Source organism: Budorcas taxicolor, chromosome 3 (genome assembly GCF_023091745.1).
Source record: "Budorcas taxicolor isolate Tak-1 chromosome 3, Takin1.1, whole genome shotgun sequence".
NCBI lineage: Eukaryota > Metazoa > Chordata > Mammalia > Artiodactyla > Bovidae > Budorcas > Budorcas taxicolor.
Genome location: NC_068912.1, coordinates 93,769,933 through 93,789,932, shown reverse-complemented (window position 1 = coordinate 93,789,932; position 20,000 = coordinate 93,769,933). Strand labels below are relative to the sequence as shown.

The 20,000-nt window shown below is 43.2% G+C and overlaps 1 protein-coding gene across 1 annotated transcript; it reads right to left on the bottom strand.

Annotated features, from left to right (window-relative positions):
• Positions 1–200: 200 nt before the first annotated feature.
• On the bottom strand, positions 201–18,974 carry LOC128045073 (cytochrome c oxidase assembly factor 7). The gene is made up of 3 exons (XM_052637536.1): positions 18,828–18,974; positions 15,925–16,065; positions 201–1,246 (listed from the first exon to the last, which is right to left on the bottom strand). The coding sequence occupies exons 1-3, from the start codon at positions 18,931–18,933 to the stop codon at positions 798–800; spliced, it is 696 nt and encodes a 231-aa protein (XP_052493496.1). The 5' UTR covers positions 18,934–18,974; the 3' UTR covers positions 201–797.
• Positions 18,975–20,000: the final 1,026 nt, after the last annotated feature.

Below are 20,000 nucleotides of genomic sequence, written 5' to 3'. Positions count from 1 at the left end.
TTTCATTGAGTTAGACAAGGCTAGTTTATTCACAGGAACAGTGAAAAAGGTTCAGTTCTGAGGGGCAAAATGTATCATAAATCCCTTCCTTACAAATTCCTAGGTTAAGTAAGTTATTTTATTAACAGTACCAAATGAGTGGCCTGAGGATGTTATTTTTAACATGTGAATGTCTCCATGTTTTCTGTTATACCCTCTTGAGCAACTCAGAAGCATATGACCTTTATCTTTACATCACACATAACTCCCAATCTCTGAATTTATTGAAAAATCTGACTCTAAAAACAAAAAAGCAGCCCACACCAATGATTACAGAAGTCAGCAGGTGGCAGTCCTGACTATTTAACTGTTCTTACCTCCTTAAACCCGCTATTATGTAAATCAAGATATTTTGATTTTGTAAGCTCTCCCAACTAAAATAATGGTGATGATGGTGATTCCTTCAGGCCTGTGGCTAATTTTTCTAGTTTCCTGCTCTCTCCTTCCCACCCCCACAATCTTTATGGCTCACTAGTTTGCTATTTTTCACAGAACAGGAAAAGAGTTTGAGAACCAAGATCTTATAAATTTGGATCACACAGATAAACAAATATTGACCAAAATAAACATTTCAGACTACGTCTGAGCAGGTGACACTGGGGAGCAATGGGTCTATGTAATCACCCATTGCTAATATCACCCAGTTACTGATTTTAGACACCAAGTCTTTCTTCTCCAGCAAGTCGACCTTCAAGGGCTCCATAAGAAATAGGAGGTACCAGCATCAACCTGTCTGTAGCACGGGAGCGTGGGCCACCCTACCCAAACGTTAAAGGCTGGACATTTTTCTGCTGTTCTTTGTGCAGCTGCCGGGCCCGATTTTTTAGTTCCTCAGCCTTCACTTCGTCCTTATCAACACCATCCCCAAGCTTGTACATGCGGCTGGCATTAGCACAGGCCCAGACATGGCCCAAGTCACAGGCTTTCATTGAGTATTTGCATGCCAGGCCCATGTCCTTGGGAAAGCTGGGGGCACCCTGCAGGAACATGGCACTGAGGTTGAAACAGCTAGCAGCATAGTTGCCATCACAGGCCCTTGTATAGTAGTCTCTGGCCCTCTCCAGATTGGGCTGGCCATCCTCATTGACCTGTCCATCATGTGCCAGGAGACCAACATTGTGGCATGCTTCAGTGGACTTCTTTCCTGGCTTCTCACATGCCATCAGAAAGCAGCTGGAAGCAGCTTTCAGGTCCTGGGATAGTCCACCTGGGAAGAAAGAAAAAAAGTCAATCCAAGCCAGGACAGAACCTCAATGACTCAGGTCAAAGTCAGAAAGCAATTCCCAAATAAAGTTTATATACTTTGAGCTAAGGCAGCATGAAAAGACGATGGCCTGTTATAGTACACAGACCTTACAGCTTTTTCAGCCATGGAATCTTCTGCTCAAATGGTATCTTATAAGGAAGCCCAAACAGGTAAAAAGTGCAAAATGATTAGTTTCTCAGCCTTAGCTTTGTCCTTATTGGTAAATGATATTTACCTCTGGGGATAAGAGCAAGATCATGGCATCTTATAAGCACTTCGCCAAATGTTTGTTAATTTAAATATATACTGAATACATATTAATTGCCAATTACTATGCTGGGTTCTAAGGAATAAAAAGATAATGACCCTGCCCTTGTGAATTTTGTGGTCTAATAAAAGACATTAAACACCACACAAGTAAATGTATGATTCTAAGTGTGACAAGCATATGGAGAAAGAATACAGGATGCTGAGAATGATCAAGGCTCTGAACTGAGAGGTGAGGTAAAGGAAAGTTTCTCCAAAGAAGTGACATTTGAGCTGTGAAATAATGGAAAAAAGAATGAAAAGAAAAATATGGAGTGGGGAAAAAATGGCAAAGAAAACTGTTTCCAGCAGCAGGAACAGAATACAAAGAGAAAAGGAGCCCAGGTGCTAGAACTCAGAAATCACTAAGGAAGGGTGGTGAGGCAGGCAGGGGCCAGCTCACGCAGGGTCTGATGGGTCTTCTTACGGACCTTGTACTTTAACCTCAGAGCAATGGAGAACTGCTAATGGATCATTTTAAGCAGAGGTGGTGACAGGGCCTGCTTTTTTCTTTTTTTGTTTTAACAGAACATTTCAAATCCCCTATTCTCAAAATCTCTCATTCCTAAAAAAAAAAGAGAAACATATCTCAACATTAGTTTTTAAAGACGTCATCCCAAATATACCACCTAGGGAAAAACATCATTAAGAGAACACCATTCCAGTCATCTTTGTAGTATGTGTTTGAATTAAATGTTGGCTGGCTGAATGGACAGCTAGATAGAAGTATAGTTGACCCTTGAAAGCTGTGAGGGACACCCACTCTCCATGAGCCAAAAATCCGAGAATAGTCCCAGGGACGGGAGAGCTGGGTGGGCTGCTGTCTATGGGGTCGCACAGAGTCGGACATGACTTAAGTGACTTAGCAGCAGCAGCAGCAGCAACCTTCCCTAAATGTGCTCCTGTGCACCCACAGACTAAACCAACAGGGGACAGGAATCACGAAGCACTACTATTGTATTTATTGTTGAAAAAATCCACATGGAAGTGAACCTGCATCATTCAAACCTGTGTTGTTTGAGGATCAACTGCACTTTGGAAAACCAGATTACACATGCTGCTTATAAATAAAAAATTTAACTTTTATTTTATTTGCATTTATTAAGACAAACAAGTGAAAATGAAGAAACTGCTAACTTCAAATGAGTATTTCTTCAACAGAGAAATTTCCTAAATGAGGCCCTAGAGTTATAGATTATTAAAAATATATAAAGGTTAAAGTTACCGGGTTTTTTTGGGAGGGGCAAGGGGCTGGTGTGGCAGGGTGTTTCATGGTGGCCTCTGCAGCAGAAGCACAGAGTCCTAACCACTGGACTGCCAGAGGATTCCATTTTTATTTTGTTTTAACCAAATTTCAGACAGTATTCACTCACAAGTATAAAAGGGGAATTCTCCTACTTCTCCCCACCTCTCTTCTCCTGCCTTCTACTATTTGTTAGATATGTTATTTCAACTCAGGGAGATACAGGAAACAGAGGTTAATGAAGCCTGAGCTCTGCAGGCAGAAAACTGAGGCTCCAGTCCTGGCTCCACCATTTGGAAAATTTATACTACTATTTCTTCCAATTTTTTTTTCTGTCCCAATCTATTTTCTTTCTGGGCTCCAATACATGCTGTGTTAGATTAAGGGACACTGAACCCTACAGGTTGAGATTCTGAGGGGTGGGGAATTTTTCTGCTTTTTTTGTCTCAGTGCTTCAGTTTAAGAGAACATCTACAATCCTCTAAGTTCACTGATCTTTCAGATTCACTGTTTATTTCCTTTTGAAGTGTTCTATTTGTTGTTAAGCCTATCCAGTAAATTTTTCATTTCAAATGTTATATTTTTCAATCATAGGAGTTTGTTTGATTCTTAATAGTTTCAGTTTCTCTGATGCGATTGCCCATCTGTTCATTCATTGTGTCCATCTTTTGTTTAAATTCTTTAACATATTTATTTCCTTGTTTAAAAAATATTTTGACTGTTAATTCCAACATTCCTGTCACATCTGGGTCTGTCTCTATTGACTGATTTTTTTTTTTCTTTAGTAATTCCTTATTCCTGGACATTGTAGATAATATTTTATTCACTCTGGGTTTTGTTGTATTCCCTTACCTACTATACTCTGGTTTCTCTTCATATCACATAAATCTCTCACCTTTTACCAAAGACTATTGAGTTTTGTTCTGGCAGGTTAACTATTCACTGGTAAATCAGCCTGATCCTTCTGAGGCCTGATCCTCTAGCAGCCTCAGTGGCCAGAAACTCTGACCTATGCCTCATCCATTCAGCAAGAATACCATAATCTACTCTTTCTGCCTAGTCTGAAAAGTACCTCCAGGCAGAAAGCCAAAGCCTGGGGCTCATCCTGTGTGTTCCCCTTTTCTCAGGGATCACACTACTGCACTGAGTTATCTTCCAATGTCTAAAAACAGTTGCTTCATATATATTGTGGAACCCATGGTTTATATCCTTAAAAGTTCATTTCAGTTGCTTTATGGAAAGATGATTAGAGACCTGAATTAATGATGCAGGAAAGAAAGGTAGCTTGAATAAATATAGTAGCAGGAAAAGAAGAGATGATAGATTTGAAAGACAAACTGGTCATGAGCTACTCAGTAGGGAGAGACACCACTTGCTAAACTGAAAGACAACAGGGGTGTAATAATTTGAGAGAAAACAATTAAGAATCTCATGGAAGAACAAGATGGTGGAGAAGTAGATGGATGTGGAATACATCTCTCCATGGATACATCAGGAATACACCTTCAGACACAGAAATGCATACAGAACACCAGCTGAGAGTGGACAGGAGTACCTGACCAGAGGAAAATAATATACAGAACCAGGCAAAACTTGGTAGGAGAAGGAATGCAGGGAAAACTGGAGTGTCAGTAGGACTGGACCTGCCCTTGGCAGGTGGGGAAACTGAAGCAAGGGTCCAAGTGACCCACATTGGGTCACTTGTCTGAGCCAGAGATGAAACATTTAAGGCTGAAAGTGAAACAGCTGATCTGTGGCAGCCTAAATGGAATGAGAATCAGATAGCCCTGCCACAGCCATACATACTCCAGACAGGGATGCAGGTCCCCTGGAAAGCACAGTGGCTGGGAGCTGGAGTTTAGGGACTGTGGAGCAACCCCAGGGCAGGGATGCTGTTGACTGTGGAGAGATGGATTGAGAGGATGTGAGGGAGGAGACTGTGGTGGGATATGCCTGTAGAGGAAAGCTGAGCAGCCATGGAAGCATGGAATACTGCTGAGTCACAGTGGAGCCATCACCATAGCTTCTCTCCACAGGCCAGCATCTGCAGCTGAATAGACAGGCTGGCCGATCAAATGCCTGATGCACTGAACTACAGGGCAGGACCCCACCCAGGGTGCCCCTTTAAGTGCCTGATGCGTGGAATAACAGAGAAGGACCCCAGGCAAGGGAGTCCTCTAAGCACCTGAATGGGCAGAGCTATGCAGAAAGACTGGCCAAAGAGGCCTTCTGATCGCCAGCTACAAGAGGCTCAGAAAAAAGTTCTGATAAGGCGATAACTCCTGCAGCTGAGGCAGTCCATGTCCCTGCACACTTGGCGCTGCCAGGGTCCCCACAAGCCAAGCAGCTGCACCACCTTCACGCTCAACTCCCACCAGGGCAGAGCTGCCACAGGCAAAAAGAGTCTTGCATCTATGCATGCAGGGTTGCTTCAGTTATGTCTGACTCTTTCAGACCCTATAAACTGTGGCCTGCCGGGCTTCTCTGTCAGGGAGGGGGGTTCTCCAGGCAAAAATACTGGAATGTATTGGCCAATACTGGTTGCCATACCCTTCTAGAGCACTATATTTCCTGCTGCCCTAGCTGCCAACTCCCCTGAATACTTGGTGCTGTCAGAACCCCTGCAACCCAAAAGCTGTACCAACCTCCACACCTGGCCCTCACAGGTACAAACCCAAATCCTCCAGGGCAGCCTCAGGAGCAAATCCCAGTGGACGACCCACATGCAGAGGTGGAAATAAAACCACAGTTGAAACCCAGGAGCAGTATGGATAAGGAAGAACACCCAAAACCCTCCCATCAGCTGTACAAGCTGCAGATTAAATCCACATGATCAACTTGGCAGACTCTGTGTCTATGGAATATATAAAAGGTCACTGAGAGGTCCCACAAAAGAAAATGTACTAGTTCTGATAGCTGTGGACATTGGAGGCAAGAACACACAGGAGTAGGACCAGATTAGAATCTGAGCTGTCCCAGAGCAGATCCAGCGGTCAGTGCAGTATTGGAAGGCATCCTAGGGAGGTGAGGTGGACTGTGACTTCCAGCGAGGGAAAGGACTCTGACAATAGTGACTCAAGATAAACATTTATTATTCTTATGCTTTGACTTGTTCTGTAGATTCTTTGGATTAAAAAAATTTTTTTTTCTTTTTTCCTCCCTCTGTGGTCAGTTCACTTCAGTTCAGTCAGTTCAGTCGCTCAGTTGTGTTTGACTCTTTGCAACCCCATGAATCCCAGCATGCCAGGCCTCCCTGTCCATCAGCTCCCAGGGTTTACTCAAATTCATGTCCATCAAGTCGGTGATGCCATCCAGCCATCTCATCCTCTGTCATCCCCTTCTCCTCCTGCCCTCAATCCCTCCCAGCATCAGAGTCTTTTCCAATGAGTCAACTGTTCGCATGAGGTGGCCAAAGTACTGGAGTTTCAGCTTTAGCATCATTCCTTCCAAAGAACACCCAGGACTGATCTCCTTTAGAACGGACTGGTTGGATCGCCTTGCAGTCCAAAGGACTCTCAAGAGTCTTCTCCAGTACCACAGTTCAAAAGCATCAATTCTTCGGCGCTCAGCTTTCTTCACAGTCCAACTCTCACATTGATACATGACCACTGGAAAAACCATAGCTTTGACTGGTTGGACCTTTGTTGGCAAAGTAACGTCTCTGCGTTTGAATAAGCTATCTAGGTTGGTCATAACTTTTCTTCTAAGGAGTAAGTGTCTTTTAATTTCATGGCTGCAGTCACCATCTGCAGTGATTTTGGAACCCAGAAAAATAGTCTGACCCTGCTTCCACTGTTTCCCAATCTACTTCCCATGAAGTGATGGGACCAGATGCCATGATCTTCATTTTCTGAATGTTGAGCTTGAAGCCAACCTTTTCACTCTCCTCTTTCACTTTCATCAAGAGGCTCTTTAGCTCCTCTTCACTTTCTGCCATAAGGGTGGTGTCATCTGCATATCTGAGGTCATTGATATTTCTCCCAGCAATCTTGATTCCAGCTTGTGCCTCTTCCAGACCAGTGTTTCTCATGATGTACTCTGCATTTAAGTTAAATAAGCAGGGTGACAGTATACAGCCTTGACATACTCCTTTTCCTATTTGGAACCAGTCTGTTGTTCCCTGTCCAGTTCTAACTGTTGTTTCCTGACCTGCATAGAGGTTTCTCAAGAGGCAGGTCAGGTGGTCTGGTATTCCCATCTCTTTCAGAATTTTCCACAGTTTATTGTGATCCACACAGTCAAAGGCTTTGGCATAGTCAATAAGGCAGAAATAGATGTTTTTCTGGAACTCTCTTGCTTTTTCCATGATCCAGAGGATGTTGGCAGTTTGATTTCTGGTTTCTCTGCCTTTTCTAAAACCAGCTTGAACATCTGGGAGTTCACATATCACGTATTGCTGAAGCCTGGCTTGGAGAATTTTGAGCATGACTTTACTAGCGTGTGAGATGAGTGCAGTTGTGCAGTAGTTTGAGCATTCTTTGGCATTGCCTTTCTTTCGGATTGGAATGAAAACTGCCCTTTTCCAGTTCTGTGGCCACTGCTGAGTTTTCCAAATGTGCTGGCATATTGAGTGCAGCACTTTCACAGTATCATCTTTCAGGATTTGAAATAGCTCAACTGGAATTCCATCACCTCCACTAGCTTTGTTTGTAGTGATGCTTTCTAAGGCCCACTTGACTTCACATTCCAGGATGTCTGGCTCTAGCTGAGTGATCACAGCATCATGATTATCTTGGTCGTGAAGATCTTTTTTGCACAGTTCTTCTGTGTATTCTTGCCACCTTTTCTTAATATCTTTTGCTTCTGTTAGCTCCATACCATTTCTATCCTTTATCAAGCCCATCTTTGCATGAAATGTTCCCTTGGTATCTCTAATTCTCTTGAAGAGATCTCTAGTCTTTTCCATTCTGTTGTTTTACTCTACTTCTTTGCATTGATCGCTGAGGAAGGCTTTCTTATCTCTCCTTGCCTTTGGAACTCTGCATTCAAATGGGAATATCTTTCCTTTTCTCCTTTGGCACTATGAAATCTAATTAAGCTTTTGAGATTTTTCTCTGTCACATTTTTTATTGTTATTATAAACCTCTGCCTCTACATTCAAAGTGAAAGTGAAGTCGCTCAGTCGTGTCCGACTATTTGCGACCCCATGGACACCAGGCTCCTCTGTCCATGGGATTTTCTAGGCAAGAGTACTGGAGTGAGTTGCCTTTTCCTTCTCCAGGGAAATTCCCAACCCAGGGATCGAACTCAGGTCTCCCGCACTGTAAACAGACGCTTTACCACCTGAGCCACCAGGGAAGTCAGTTCTGTGGAGTCTTCCTTTTTTTCTTTTCTTGTTTTTAATTTTAATTTTTTAAACCTATTATTATTTTTTCTAAGTTTATTCCTTTGTTTGCTTTTCCTACTGTTCTTTTCCTCTTGCAGTTAATCTTTAATGTATATAAATCTTCTTTATCTACCTCTTTTTGACTTTGCATATCTATTCTTTCTTTCCTTTCCTTTCCTCTCAACATATTTGTTAGTTTTGTTTTCATTGCTTTATTCCCCACTTGCTTTAGTTTTGTTTTCCGGTTTGTGCTTTAGTTAAATTTGTTCCTTTGTTCGCCAAGTCAATCAACTGTACTTTATTTTTGTTGGACTGTTTTGACTTTGCTCAGCAGTGTATACGTATACGTGTATATTCCATTATTTTAATTATTATTTGCCTGATTTTGTAATTTCCATTTGTTTGGTTTCTGATTACTGGATATCTGCTTTCATCTCACTTAATGCCATAATCATTTCTAGAATCTTCGTTCCTGACCAGAGATCAAGCTCTGAGCCTTTGGAGTGGGACCACTGATTCCAAGACCCTAGACTACCAGAGAACTAATCCTGCTGCTACTGCTGCTAAGTCACTTCAGTCATGTCCAACTCTGTGCAAACCCATGGACGGCAGCCCACCAGGCTCCCCCATCCCTGAGATTCTCCAGGCAAGAACACTGGAGTGGGTTGCATTTCCTTCTCCAGTGCATGAAAGTGAAAAGTGAAAGTGAAGTCGCTCAGTCGTGTTCGACCCTTAGCAACCCCATGGCCTGTAGCCCACCAGGCTCCTCCGCCCATGGGATTTTCCAGGCAAGAGTACTGGAGTGGGGTGCCATCCTTCTCCCCAGGAGGCATCAAACAGTGAGAACTCACACAAAGGAAGCCACTTGAATATAAGACCCGACATCACCCAACCACCAGTAGCACCCTGTGCAGGATGGTTCATCCGAACAACAAAAGAAAAATACAAACCTAATCATCAGCAGACAGGATTACCACCTCACACAGCCTTGCCTATCAGAGAGGAAAAAAAAAAAAACTCAGCACAAATCTCACCCTATACGAAGCTTACACAAACCTCTGGGCCAACCTGACAAGGAAAGAAACCAAAAAGAAGAAAGAATTCAACCTTGAAGCCTGGGAAAAGGAGACCTCAAACAGTAAGTTTAATAAAAAAAAAAAATGAAAAGGCAGAGAAATACTACATAAATGAAGGAACAAACTAGAAACACAGAAGCCCAAATAAATGAAAGGAAACAGGCAAACTATCTGAAAAAGAATTCAGAATAATGACAGTCAAGATGATCAAAAATCTTGAAAACAAAATGGAGAAAACGCAAGAATCAATTAACAAAGACCTAGAACAATCAAAGAATAAACATGCAGAGACAAACAACACAATTACTGAAATTAAAAATACTCTAGAAGGAATCAATAGCAGAATATCTGAGGGAGAAAAACGAATCAGTGAGCTGGAAGATAAAATGGTGGAAATAACTTCTGAAGAGCAGAATGAAAAAAAGTAAAGGAATGAAAAGAACTGAGGATAGTCTCAGAGACCTCTGGGACAATATCAAATGTACCAATGTTTGAATTATAGAGGTCCCCGAAGAAGAAGAGAAAAAGAAAGGGTATGAGAAAAGTTTTGAAGAGATTATAGTTGAAAATTTCCCCAACATGGAAAAGGAAATAGTCAATCAAGTCCAACAGGCACGACGAGTCCCATAAAGGATAAACCCAAGGAGAAACATGCCAGAACACATACTAATCAAACTAACAAAGACTAAACACAAAGAAAGACTATTAAAAGCAGCAAGGGAAAAGCAACAAGTAACATACAAGGGAAACCCCATATGTTTAACAGCTGATCTTTCAACAGAAACTCTGCAGGCCAGAAGGGAATGGCAGGATATATTTAAAGTACTGAAAGGGAAAAATCTACAACCAAGATTACTGTACCCGGCAAGGATCTCATCCAAAATTGATGGAGAAATAAAAAGTTTTTCAGACAAGCAAAAGTTAAGAGAATTCAGTACCACCAAACCAGCTTTACAACAAATGTTAAAGGGACTTATATAGTCAAGAAATACAAGAGAAGAAAAAGATCTACAAAATCAACCCCAAACAATTAAGAAAGTGGCAATAGGAACATATATATCAATAATTACTTTAGATGTAAATGGATTAAATGCTCCAACCAAAAGACACAGACTGGCTGAATGGATACAAAAACAAGACCCATATATACACTGTCTACAAGAAACCCACTTCAGACCTAAAGACACATACAGACTGAAAGTGAGAGGATGGAAAAATATATTCTGAGGAAGGCCTTCTTATCTCTCCTTGCTATTCTTTGGAATTCTGCATTCAAATGGGTATCTCTTTCCTTTTCTCCTTTGCCTTTAGCTTCTCTTCTTTCCTCAGCTATGTGTAAGGCCTCCTCAGACAATTATTTTGCTTTATGCAGAGTACATCATGCGAAATGCCAGACTGAGTGAAGCACAAGCAAGATGAAGCATATGCAGGCAGGCAGATGAATGATATGTAGACGAAGTACAATCATATACAGAGTACATCATGTGAAATGCCAAACTGGATGAAGCACAAGCTGAAATCAAGACTGCTAGAAATATCAATAACCTCAGATATGCAGATGACACCACCCTATGGCAGAAAGCAAAGACGAACTAAAGAGCCTCTTTATGAAGGTAAAAGAGGAGAGTGAAAAAGCTGGCTTAAAACTCAACATTCAAAAAACAAAGATCATGGCATCCAGTCCCATCACTTCATGGGAAGTAGATGGGGAAGCAATGGAAACAGTGACAGACTTTATCTTCTTGGGCTCCAAAATCACTGCAGATGGTGACTTCAGCCATGAAATTAAAAGATGCTTGCTCCTTGGAAGAGAAGCTATGACCAACCTAGACAACATATTAAAAAGCAGAGATATTACTTTGCTGACAAAGGTCCATCTAGTCAAAGCTATGGTTTTTCCACTTCCATGTCTGGAAGTGGGAGTCGGATCATAAAGAAGGTTGAACGCTGAAGAACTGATGTTTTTGACTGTGGTGTTCGAGAAGACTCTTGAGAGTCCTTCAGACTGCAAGGAGATCAAACCAATCAATTCTAAAGGATATCAATCCTGAATATTCACTGGAGGCTGACTGATGCTGATGCTGAAGTTCCAACAATCTGGCCACTTTTTGCGAAAAGCTGACTTACTGGAAAAGACCCTGATGCTGGGAAAGGTTGAAGGCAGGAGGAGAAGGGGACAACAGAGGACAAGATGGTTGGGTGGCATCACCGACTCAATGGACATGAGTTTGAGCAAGCTCTGGGAGATAAAGAAAGACAGGGAAGCCTGGCGTGCTGCAGTCCAGGGGGTCGAAAGAGTCAGAGATGACTGAGTGACTGAACAACAACAAAAGTCCTTATTAAAAATATAATAAACTATAATATAAACATAAGACATATATTCAGAAACTAACAGCTAGGAACATTTTTATTTTTCCACGCTATACTGTACAGCTGAGTTCACACATAATTTTGTGTTCAGCTTTCTTCATTGAATATTATATTACAAACTCTTCCTGACATCAACAAAGACTATTTAGAAACATTCTTTTTTAATGGGTTAAATAACATTCTAGTTATGGAAGTAACATTATTTAACTAAACTGCTACTGTTGGCACACAGATTGAAAAAAAATAATAATGCAGCTATATATTACTTACAAATCATAAATTAATGAAAATGGGCTAAAGAAATGCCCCTCTGCTTAAGCAAGGGAACTTTATATTCCTGTTAATGCTAAACTTTCTTCAAATTTGAGACTACCACAGACCATATGCTACATGTGAAGGCAGAAATAGTCCACCAAGTTCTACAGATTTAAAAAAGGCATCCTCTTCAAACTTTCACTGATCGTCCTTCTAACCAGGCTTCACTGGGCTCTAGGAACAAGCAATGAATGAATTATATCATCCTCAAAAAGCTCATGAACTAGTCAGCAAAGAAAAGAGCTGCCTGTCTTAGGTTATATTCCCAACTTGTGGTGGTTTTCAAATATGCCCATAAATTCTTGATAGTCCTTTCAAGAGGTAGAATTTTAGTTCTCTCCAATTAGTGCAGGCTAAACTTACTGACTCACTTCAAATAAGCAGAATGGGATAGGAATGAAAAGCATGTGACTTCCAAGAGTAGGTTATAAAAGACACTGTGGATTCCATCTTGCTCCTTCTTTTGGATCACTCACTCTGGAGGAAGCCAAATGCCATGTCACGAGGACATACAAGTAGCCCATGAAGAGATCCATGTCACAAAGAACCAAGGTCTCTTGACAACAGCTGGCAAAGAACGGAAGCCTTCACAGCCAAGTGAGTGAGCCAGTTTAGGACTGAAGATTCTAGTTCCAGTCAAGCCTTCAAAAGACTACAGCTCAGTTCCCTGGCTTGTGTCTTGACTGCAGCCTAATTGAGAGACCCTGGGGCACACAGCTCACTACTCCCAAATTCCTGATCCAAAGAAACTATCTGAAATAATAGGTTTGTTGGGATAATTTGTTATTTAGCAATAGGTAACTCCTAGGAGGCACAGAATAAAGACTCTGCCTGCCAATACAGGAGACACAAGAGATGTGAGTTCAATCCCTGGGTCGGGAAGATCCTTTAGATTAGGAAACGGCAACCCACTCCAATATTCTTGTCTCGAAAAATCACATGGACAGGGGAGCCTGGTAGACTACAGCCTGTGGGGCTATAAAGAGTCGGACATGATGAGCATGCACGCAACACAATGCAACTTAAACACTACTCAGTATCAACTGTAATTAAGGCATGAGGAGAAGAGACAGATGGAAAGGAATTGATTACTAGTCCCTTCTTCTGCGCCAGGCACATGCTGATACCGTTACCTACATTACCCTATTTAATCTTCACAAAGACCGATGAAGAAAGTATTGTTTTTTCTCCATTTTACAGGTGATATAACTGAAACACAGAGTTAACGTGACTAGAGTTAACATTCCCTAAGGTCTGCAACCCCATGTCCAAGGAGCGGTGGCTGTGCAGGCACAGGAGGGCCAAGAGGAGCTACTCCATGTTCAAGGTCAGGAGGGGCAGCGGTGAGGAGATACCCCTCGTCCAAGGTTAGGTGCAGTGGCTGCACTTTGCTGGAGCAGCCCTGAAGCGATACCCCATGTCCAGGGTAAGAGAAACCCAAGTAAGACAGTAGGTCTGTCTTACTTGCGAGAGGCATCAGAGGGCAGACACACAAACCATAATCACAGAAAACTAGCCAATCTAATCACACAGACCACAGCCTTGTCTAACTCAATGAAACTAAGCCATGCCGTGTGGGGCCACCCAAGATGGGCAGGTCATGGTGGAGATGTCTGACAGAATGTGGTCCACTGGGGAAGGGAAAGGCAAACCACTTCAGTATTCTTGCCTTGAGAACCCCATGAACAGTATGAAAAGGCAAAATGATAGGATACTGAAAGAGGAACTCCCTAGGTCAGTAGGTGCCCAATATGCTCCTGGAGATCAGTGGAGAAATAACTCCAGAAAGAATGAAGGGATGGAGCCAAAGCAAAAACAATACCCAGTTGTGGATGTGACTGGTGATAGAAGCAAGGTAGGATGCTGTAAAGAGCAATATTGCATAGGAACCTGGAATGTCAGGTCCATGAATCAAGGCAAATTGGACGTGGTCAAACAGGAGATGGCAAGAGTGAACGTCGACATTCTAGGAATCAGCGAACTAAAATGGACTGGAATGGGTGAATTTAACTCAGATGACCATTATATCTACTACTGAGGGCAGGAATCCCTCAGAAGAAATGGAGTAGCCATCATGGTCAACAAGAGAGTCCAAAATGCAGTACTTGGATACAATCTCAAAAACGACAGAATGATCTCTGTTCATTTCCAAGGCAAACCATTCAATATCACAGTAATCCAAGCCTATGCCCCAACCAGTAACACTGAAGAAGCTGAAGTTGAACAGTTCTATGAAGACCTACAAGACCTTTTAGAACTAACACCCAAAAAAGATGTCCTTTTCATTATAGGGGACTGGAATGCAAAAGTAGGAAGTCAAGAGACGCCTGGTTTAACAGGCAAATTTGGCCTTGGAGTACAGAATGAATCAGGGCAAAGGCTTTGGGGCAAGAGTTTTGCCAAGAGAACACACTGGTCATAGCAAACACCCTCTTCCAACAACACAAGAGAAGACTCTACACATGGACATCACCAGATGGTCAACATCGAAATCAGATTGATTATATTCTTTGCAGCCAAAGATGGAGAAGTTCTATACAGTCAGCAAAAACAAGACCAGGAGCTGACTGTGGCTCAGATCATGAACTCCTTATTCCCAAATTCAGACTTAAATTGAAGAAAGGAGGGAAAACCACTAGACCATTCAGGTATGACCTCAATCAAATCCCTTATGATTATACAGTGGAAGTGAGAAATAGATTTAAGAGCCTAGATCTGATAGATAGAGTGCCTGATGAACTATGGACTGAGGTTCATGACATTGTACAGGAGACAGGGATCAAGACCATCCCCATGGAAAAGAAATGCAAAAAAGCAAAATGGCTGTCTGGGGAGGCCTTAGAAATAGCTGTGAAAAGAAGAGAAGCAAAAAGCAAAGGAGAAAAGGAAAGATATAAGCATCTGAATGCAGAGTTCCAAAGAATAGCAAAGAGAGATAAGAAAGCCTTCCTCAGTGATCAGTGCAAAGAAATAGAGGAAAACAATAGAACAATAGAGTTATTTTTGGGGGGGCTCCAAAAATCACTGCAGATGGTGATTGCAGCCATGAAATTAAGACGCTTACTCCTTGGAAGGAAAGTTATGACCAACCTAGATAGCATATTCAAAAGCAGACACATTACTTTGCCAACAAAGGTCTGTCTAGTCAAAGCTATGGTTTTTCCAGTGGTCATGTATGGATGTGAGAGTTGGACTGTGAAGAAAGCTGAGCACTGAAGAATTGATGCTTTTGAACTGTGGTGTTGGAGAAGACTCTTGAGAGTCCCTTGGACTGCAAGGAGATCCAACCAGTTCATTCTGAAGGAGATCAGTCCTGGGTATTCTTTGGAAGGACTGATGCTAAAGCTGAAACTCCAAAACTTTGGCCACCTCATGCGAAGAGTTGACTCATTGGAAAAGACCCTGATACTGGGAGGGATTGGGGGCCGGAGGAGAAAGGGACAACAGAGGATGAGATGGCTGGATGGCAGCATCGACTCGATGGACATGAGTTTGGGTGAACTCTGGGAGTTGGTGATGGACAGGGAGGCCTGGCGTGCTGCAATTCATGGGGTCACAAAGAGTCGGACAGGACTGAGTGACTGAACTTAACTGAAGGTCTGCCTAAGGGATTCGCCAGGTGGCTCAGTGATAAAATAATCTGCCTGCCAATGCAGGAGATGTCAGTTTGATCCCTGAATCAGGAAGATCCCCTTGAGAAGGAAATGGCAACGTGCTCCAAAATTCTTGCCTGGGAAATCCCATGGACAGAGGAGCCTGCTGGGCTACAGTCCATGGGGTCACAAAGTTGGACATGACTAGCACACACAAGGTCTGCCTAACTTGAAAGGCTATGCTCTTCCCTCCAGCACTTTGCTGAACTCTTGACTCCAAATTTTCCTACGGCATGCTTCCCCAATGCCCGTGAAGACCCATCTGTAAAGAGACCTCAGTATGAGCCTCACACTGTGGCCTCTCCACTACCATCGATGATAAGGACCAAAGGAAGCAGGCCTCTCCTTACCTTTCCCAGTCACATAATAGGTCCCCAGTTTGTAGCAGCTATCACTGTGTTTGTTCTCTTCACAGTTGAACTTCAACACCTTGGCAGCCTCATCAAAATTCTTCTGGATCCCTTCCAAGTAGTCCACCAGCCGATAGCAACCTGTGAGGAAAGGGCAAAAGCTGTCATTCAAGTCTCGGGGAGTGGGGAGGGTCCAGGTGTGCTAGGCTGGATGTGCCTTTTATTTAGGACAAGCCTCTGTCCTCCTGAGGTGTGGCAAGGTGACTTCACCACAAAAAATGCATGTTCAGCCACTCCTACAAAGGGCACTGTCTGCCCTCAGCCTGGGACTGAGCAATGTATAAACCGGAAAGACCTTGGCCCCTACACTGGCTCTACTACTCACCAGCCCTTCTATTCCCTGTCAACAAGGCCCAGAGATCGACTGGCTTCAATGATGAAAGTTTGCTAGCTTTGGAACTTCTCAGGAAGTTCAGCATTTAAACAGCGAGAACTAAAAGGGTCAAGAGGCCAGTCTTCATGGCAGCAAGAAGCAGTTCTTTGATGACTATACCTTAATCCTTGGCCAGGCTGGGTACATGAAGAAAGAGTTGAAATTGCAGCTACCAAAGGAGTTAGGTAGTCTCTATTTTCAGCAAGCCTCTCCTTAACACCTTTCCCCTCTGTACCTTTTCTTCACCCACAATAACACCCATCTCTTGTTAACTTTCATTCAGTGAATATTTGAGCATCTATCTACAACAATATACGAGACACTGCTTTAGTTGCTGGGAATATAGTCACCTGTCCTCCTAAAAGCTACAGTCTAGAGGAGGAAACACAATAAATAAATAGCTTAACAAGATGCATTCAAACCTTAATAAACACCATCAGTGAAATAAAACAGGATGATATGACAGTTTGTTGGGCATTTTGGGGGAAATGGTTAACACAAACCGGGTAATCAGGTAGGGCCCCACTGAGGACGTCAATGTGTGAGCTGAGATGTGAATAACAAGAATGATCTAGCTATTTAAAGACAATGAAATGGGAAGGAGACAGAAAGACTCGGGCACAAGGAACAGTACATAAAAAGACTTAAACAAGTTACTAAGCTTGACACAAATAAGGTGTAATGTAGCTGGATCCAGGAGGGGCAGGAAAAGAGGAAAAGGCAGGGACCAATCAGAGGGCCTTACATTAGATAGGAAGAAACTGGGATTTTATTCCAAGTCAATGGCAAACCACTGGAAGGATTTATGAAGGGAAGTGATATGATTCAACTTGCATTTTTAAAAGGTCACTCTAATAAATATGTTTTTATATATCTGGATGAATATGGAAGAAGTCATGTGTGAGGGGACCCACTCCAACACTGATAATGACAAAAATGTGTTATTTCTGTCAGCTGAAAATCTAGTAAATAACATAACGAAATTAAAATTTAAGTATCAGTTTATGAGTAGAGAATACATTTAAGGGAGTTAGGGTGCAAATGAAGAGTCAAGTTAGAAAGTTACTTCAGTAATCTGGCTGAGAAATGATGATTTTGAAGAGTACTACAGAACCAGCTATAGAAACTGCCTCCTCTCAGACTCTCTTCGAGGGCAGCATCCTGCACTTCTTATATGCCCACCCACCCTTCCTTCACTGCTTAGTGTATCTCCAGGGTACAAAAACACATGTATGGCTCTCCACTGCCTACACAATAAAGGCTTTCAAATGGCTTACCCCAGCATTCAAGATCTGACACACTGTGGCCCAAAGTCGGACCCTCCTCAATCTTATTTCTAACTACATTCTGACTTCAATTTTCTCAAAGAGCATTTTCTTCACTCCCTCCGCTCCATTTAATCAGCATTACTAGCCTATTCTTCCTGACCTCTTCCAGGAGTCTTCCCCAACCATTCTGCACCTCATGGATTCTTTTAAGCCATCCTACTTCAGAGCAACTCTGTGTAGTTGGTCAGCTTGGAGCAAGGGTGCAAGCTATTAGAAGCCAGGGCCAATATCTTTTTTTTTTTTTTTTTCTTTAAAAGTATGGGTACTTCCCTGGTGGTCCAGTAGCTAAGACTCCGAGCTCCCAATGCAGGGGGGCCCAGGCTGGATCCTTGGTCAAGGAACTAGATTCCAGATGTGACAATTAAGAGTTTGCATGCCACAACTAAGACCAGGTGCAGCCATATAAATAAATAAAAGGGGGAAAAAAGCACTAAGAAGAAAACCACCCAAAGGTACTGGCTGCTCTGGATGGCCCCTTCTGGACATCACCACTCACAACTGAAGTCAACTCAATGTTCCCAGAACACAGGGGGCACATTCATGCCTCGGGGCCTTTTCACTAGCCCTTACCTCTGCCTGGCATGTACCTCTGCCTGGCATGTACCTCTGCCTGGCATGTACCTCTGCCTGGCATGCACCTCCCTTGCTTTTTTCAACACTTTGTTCAAATGTTACCTTCTCAATGATGCACCCTGACCACTCAATTTAAAGTTGCCCTCCTGAACGGCTGAGACCTCTCAGTCAGTTCTTTTTCCCACTGCCAATTACTACCTTCTAACACACTACTTCATTTATTAGGTTTATTTTCCAATAACCTCCACGAGAACGTAAGCTCCACGAGGACAGAGCATTTTCTCTCTGCTCCAAATGCCCTAGCACTTCTCTTCCTTCTCGCCAGGCCTCCGGGCTCAGTGCGGCCAGAGCATGCTCCCGCTGCGTGCCCCGCAAGTCCTCGTGGAACCCAACCCGCCCCTTCCCAACACACACACACACACACACACACACACACACGGCAGTCAGCGACCCACAGACACCCGCGTCCCCTTCCAGATCCCCTCAGAGGTCGCTCGCGTGACCCGTCAGTCCCCGTCCCTGAGGCCGGAGCCCCCACGTGTCCTTAGGGCTCTGCAGGCGGCGCTCACCGTCCGGGTCCTTCTCGCGGTAGCACTGGTAGTTGCACTCCACTTCCATGTTCTCCAGAAAGGACTTCACCTGTTCCTCGTCCTGAAAGTCCACCAAACCGGCCATGGCTCTCCCCAGCCCAGTTAAAACCACCCCGCCGCTCCGACCCTGCCCGCGCCGCACGTCCTCCCGCCCCCACGGTCACGTGAGCCGGCGGAGGGGCGGGGCCTTGGAGGGGCGTGCCGCCAAGGTCCGCGTTCAGCCCTGCGCTGGCGGGGCGGAGCGTCCTGAACTTTGGGCAGTCTTGTCCTCACGGTGTTAGTCTTTGGCGGCCCCAAGTTTTCCTCTGGTCAGTCCACACGTAAAGCCGGTAGCAGTCTTTCTGCAGCACTTTACATTTGTGCCAGCCCTGTGGTGTTAATGTTTCTCTGCTTGCGGTCATTTATCACATTCGTTAATTCGGTATTCCCTAAGCGTGCGTCACCGAGTGCTCGGTTTTAGTATTAACAACAGCTGAGGGAGTATGGTTACTGCCTTTAAAGAACTTGCGGGGAAGACCTTTGTATTTTGAGCACCTACTATGTTCCAGGTGTGGCTGGACAAACTAGTATTCATAAGTCAGTACAAGCACGATTAAAGGACTGATACATCTCTACTTTCCTCCCAGACCTACCCACTGCCTCCAACATGAATGACCGAATGACCTTAGGAATGGATGGTGACCTATGGAAGGTGATAACTAGAACACTGTAGCTGTACTGGTTGTAGTAATAAGACTGTTATAATAAGGCTGTTGTAGTAGTTATAATAAGACTGTTAATGCTTAAACAGTGCTGAACTTCGTTCCAGATTCTAAGAGCTTGATAAATAATTCTCTTTTAATTCTCATGGCACTCACTGTGACCTTGTGGTCACATTATTATCCTCATTTCGCCAATTAAGAAGTGGAGGCATAGACAGGTTAAGCAACTTGTCCAAGGTCACACAGGAAGTGAGCGTTGCTGTGCCGTAAATTTTTTTAAAAATAAAAGAATGAGATAAAAGAGGGACATATCAAAGATATGGGAAAGAGGAGAGGAACTTCAGCTGGTTTTTTATTTTTCTCCTGCTCAGAATTATTGGTTTCATAAAGTCTAGACTGAGAGCTGTCCAGACATAGTTCCTATTCATCTTTGAGTCCCAGCCAGTCCCTG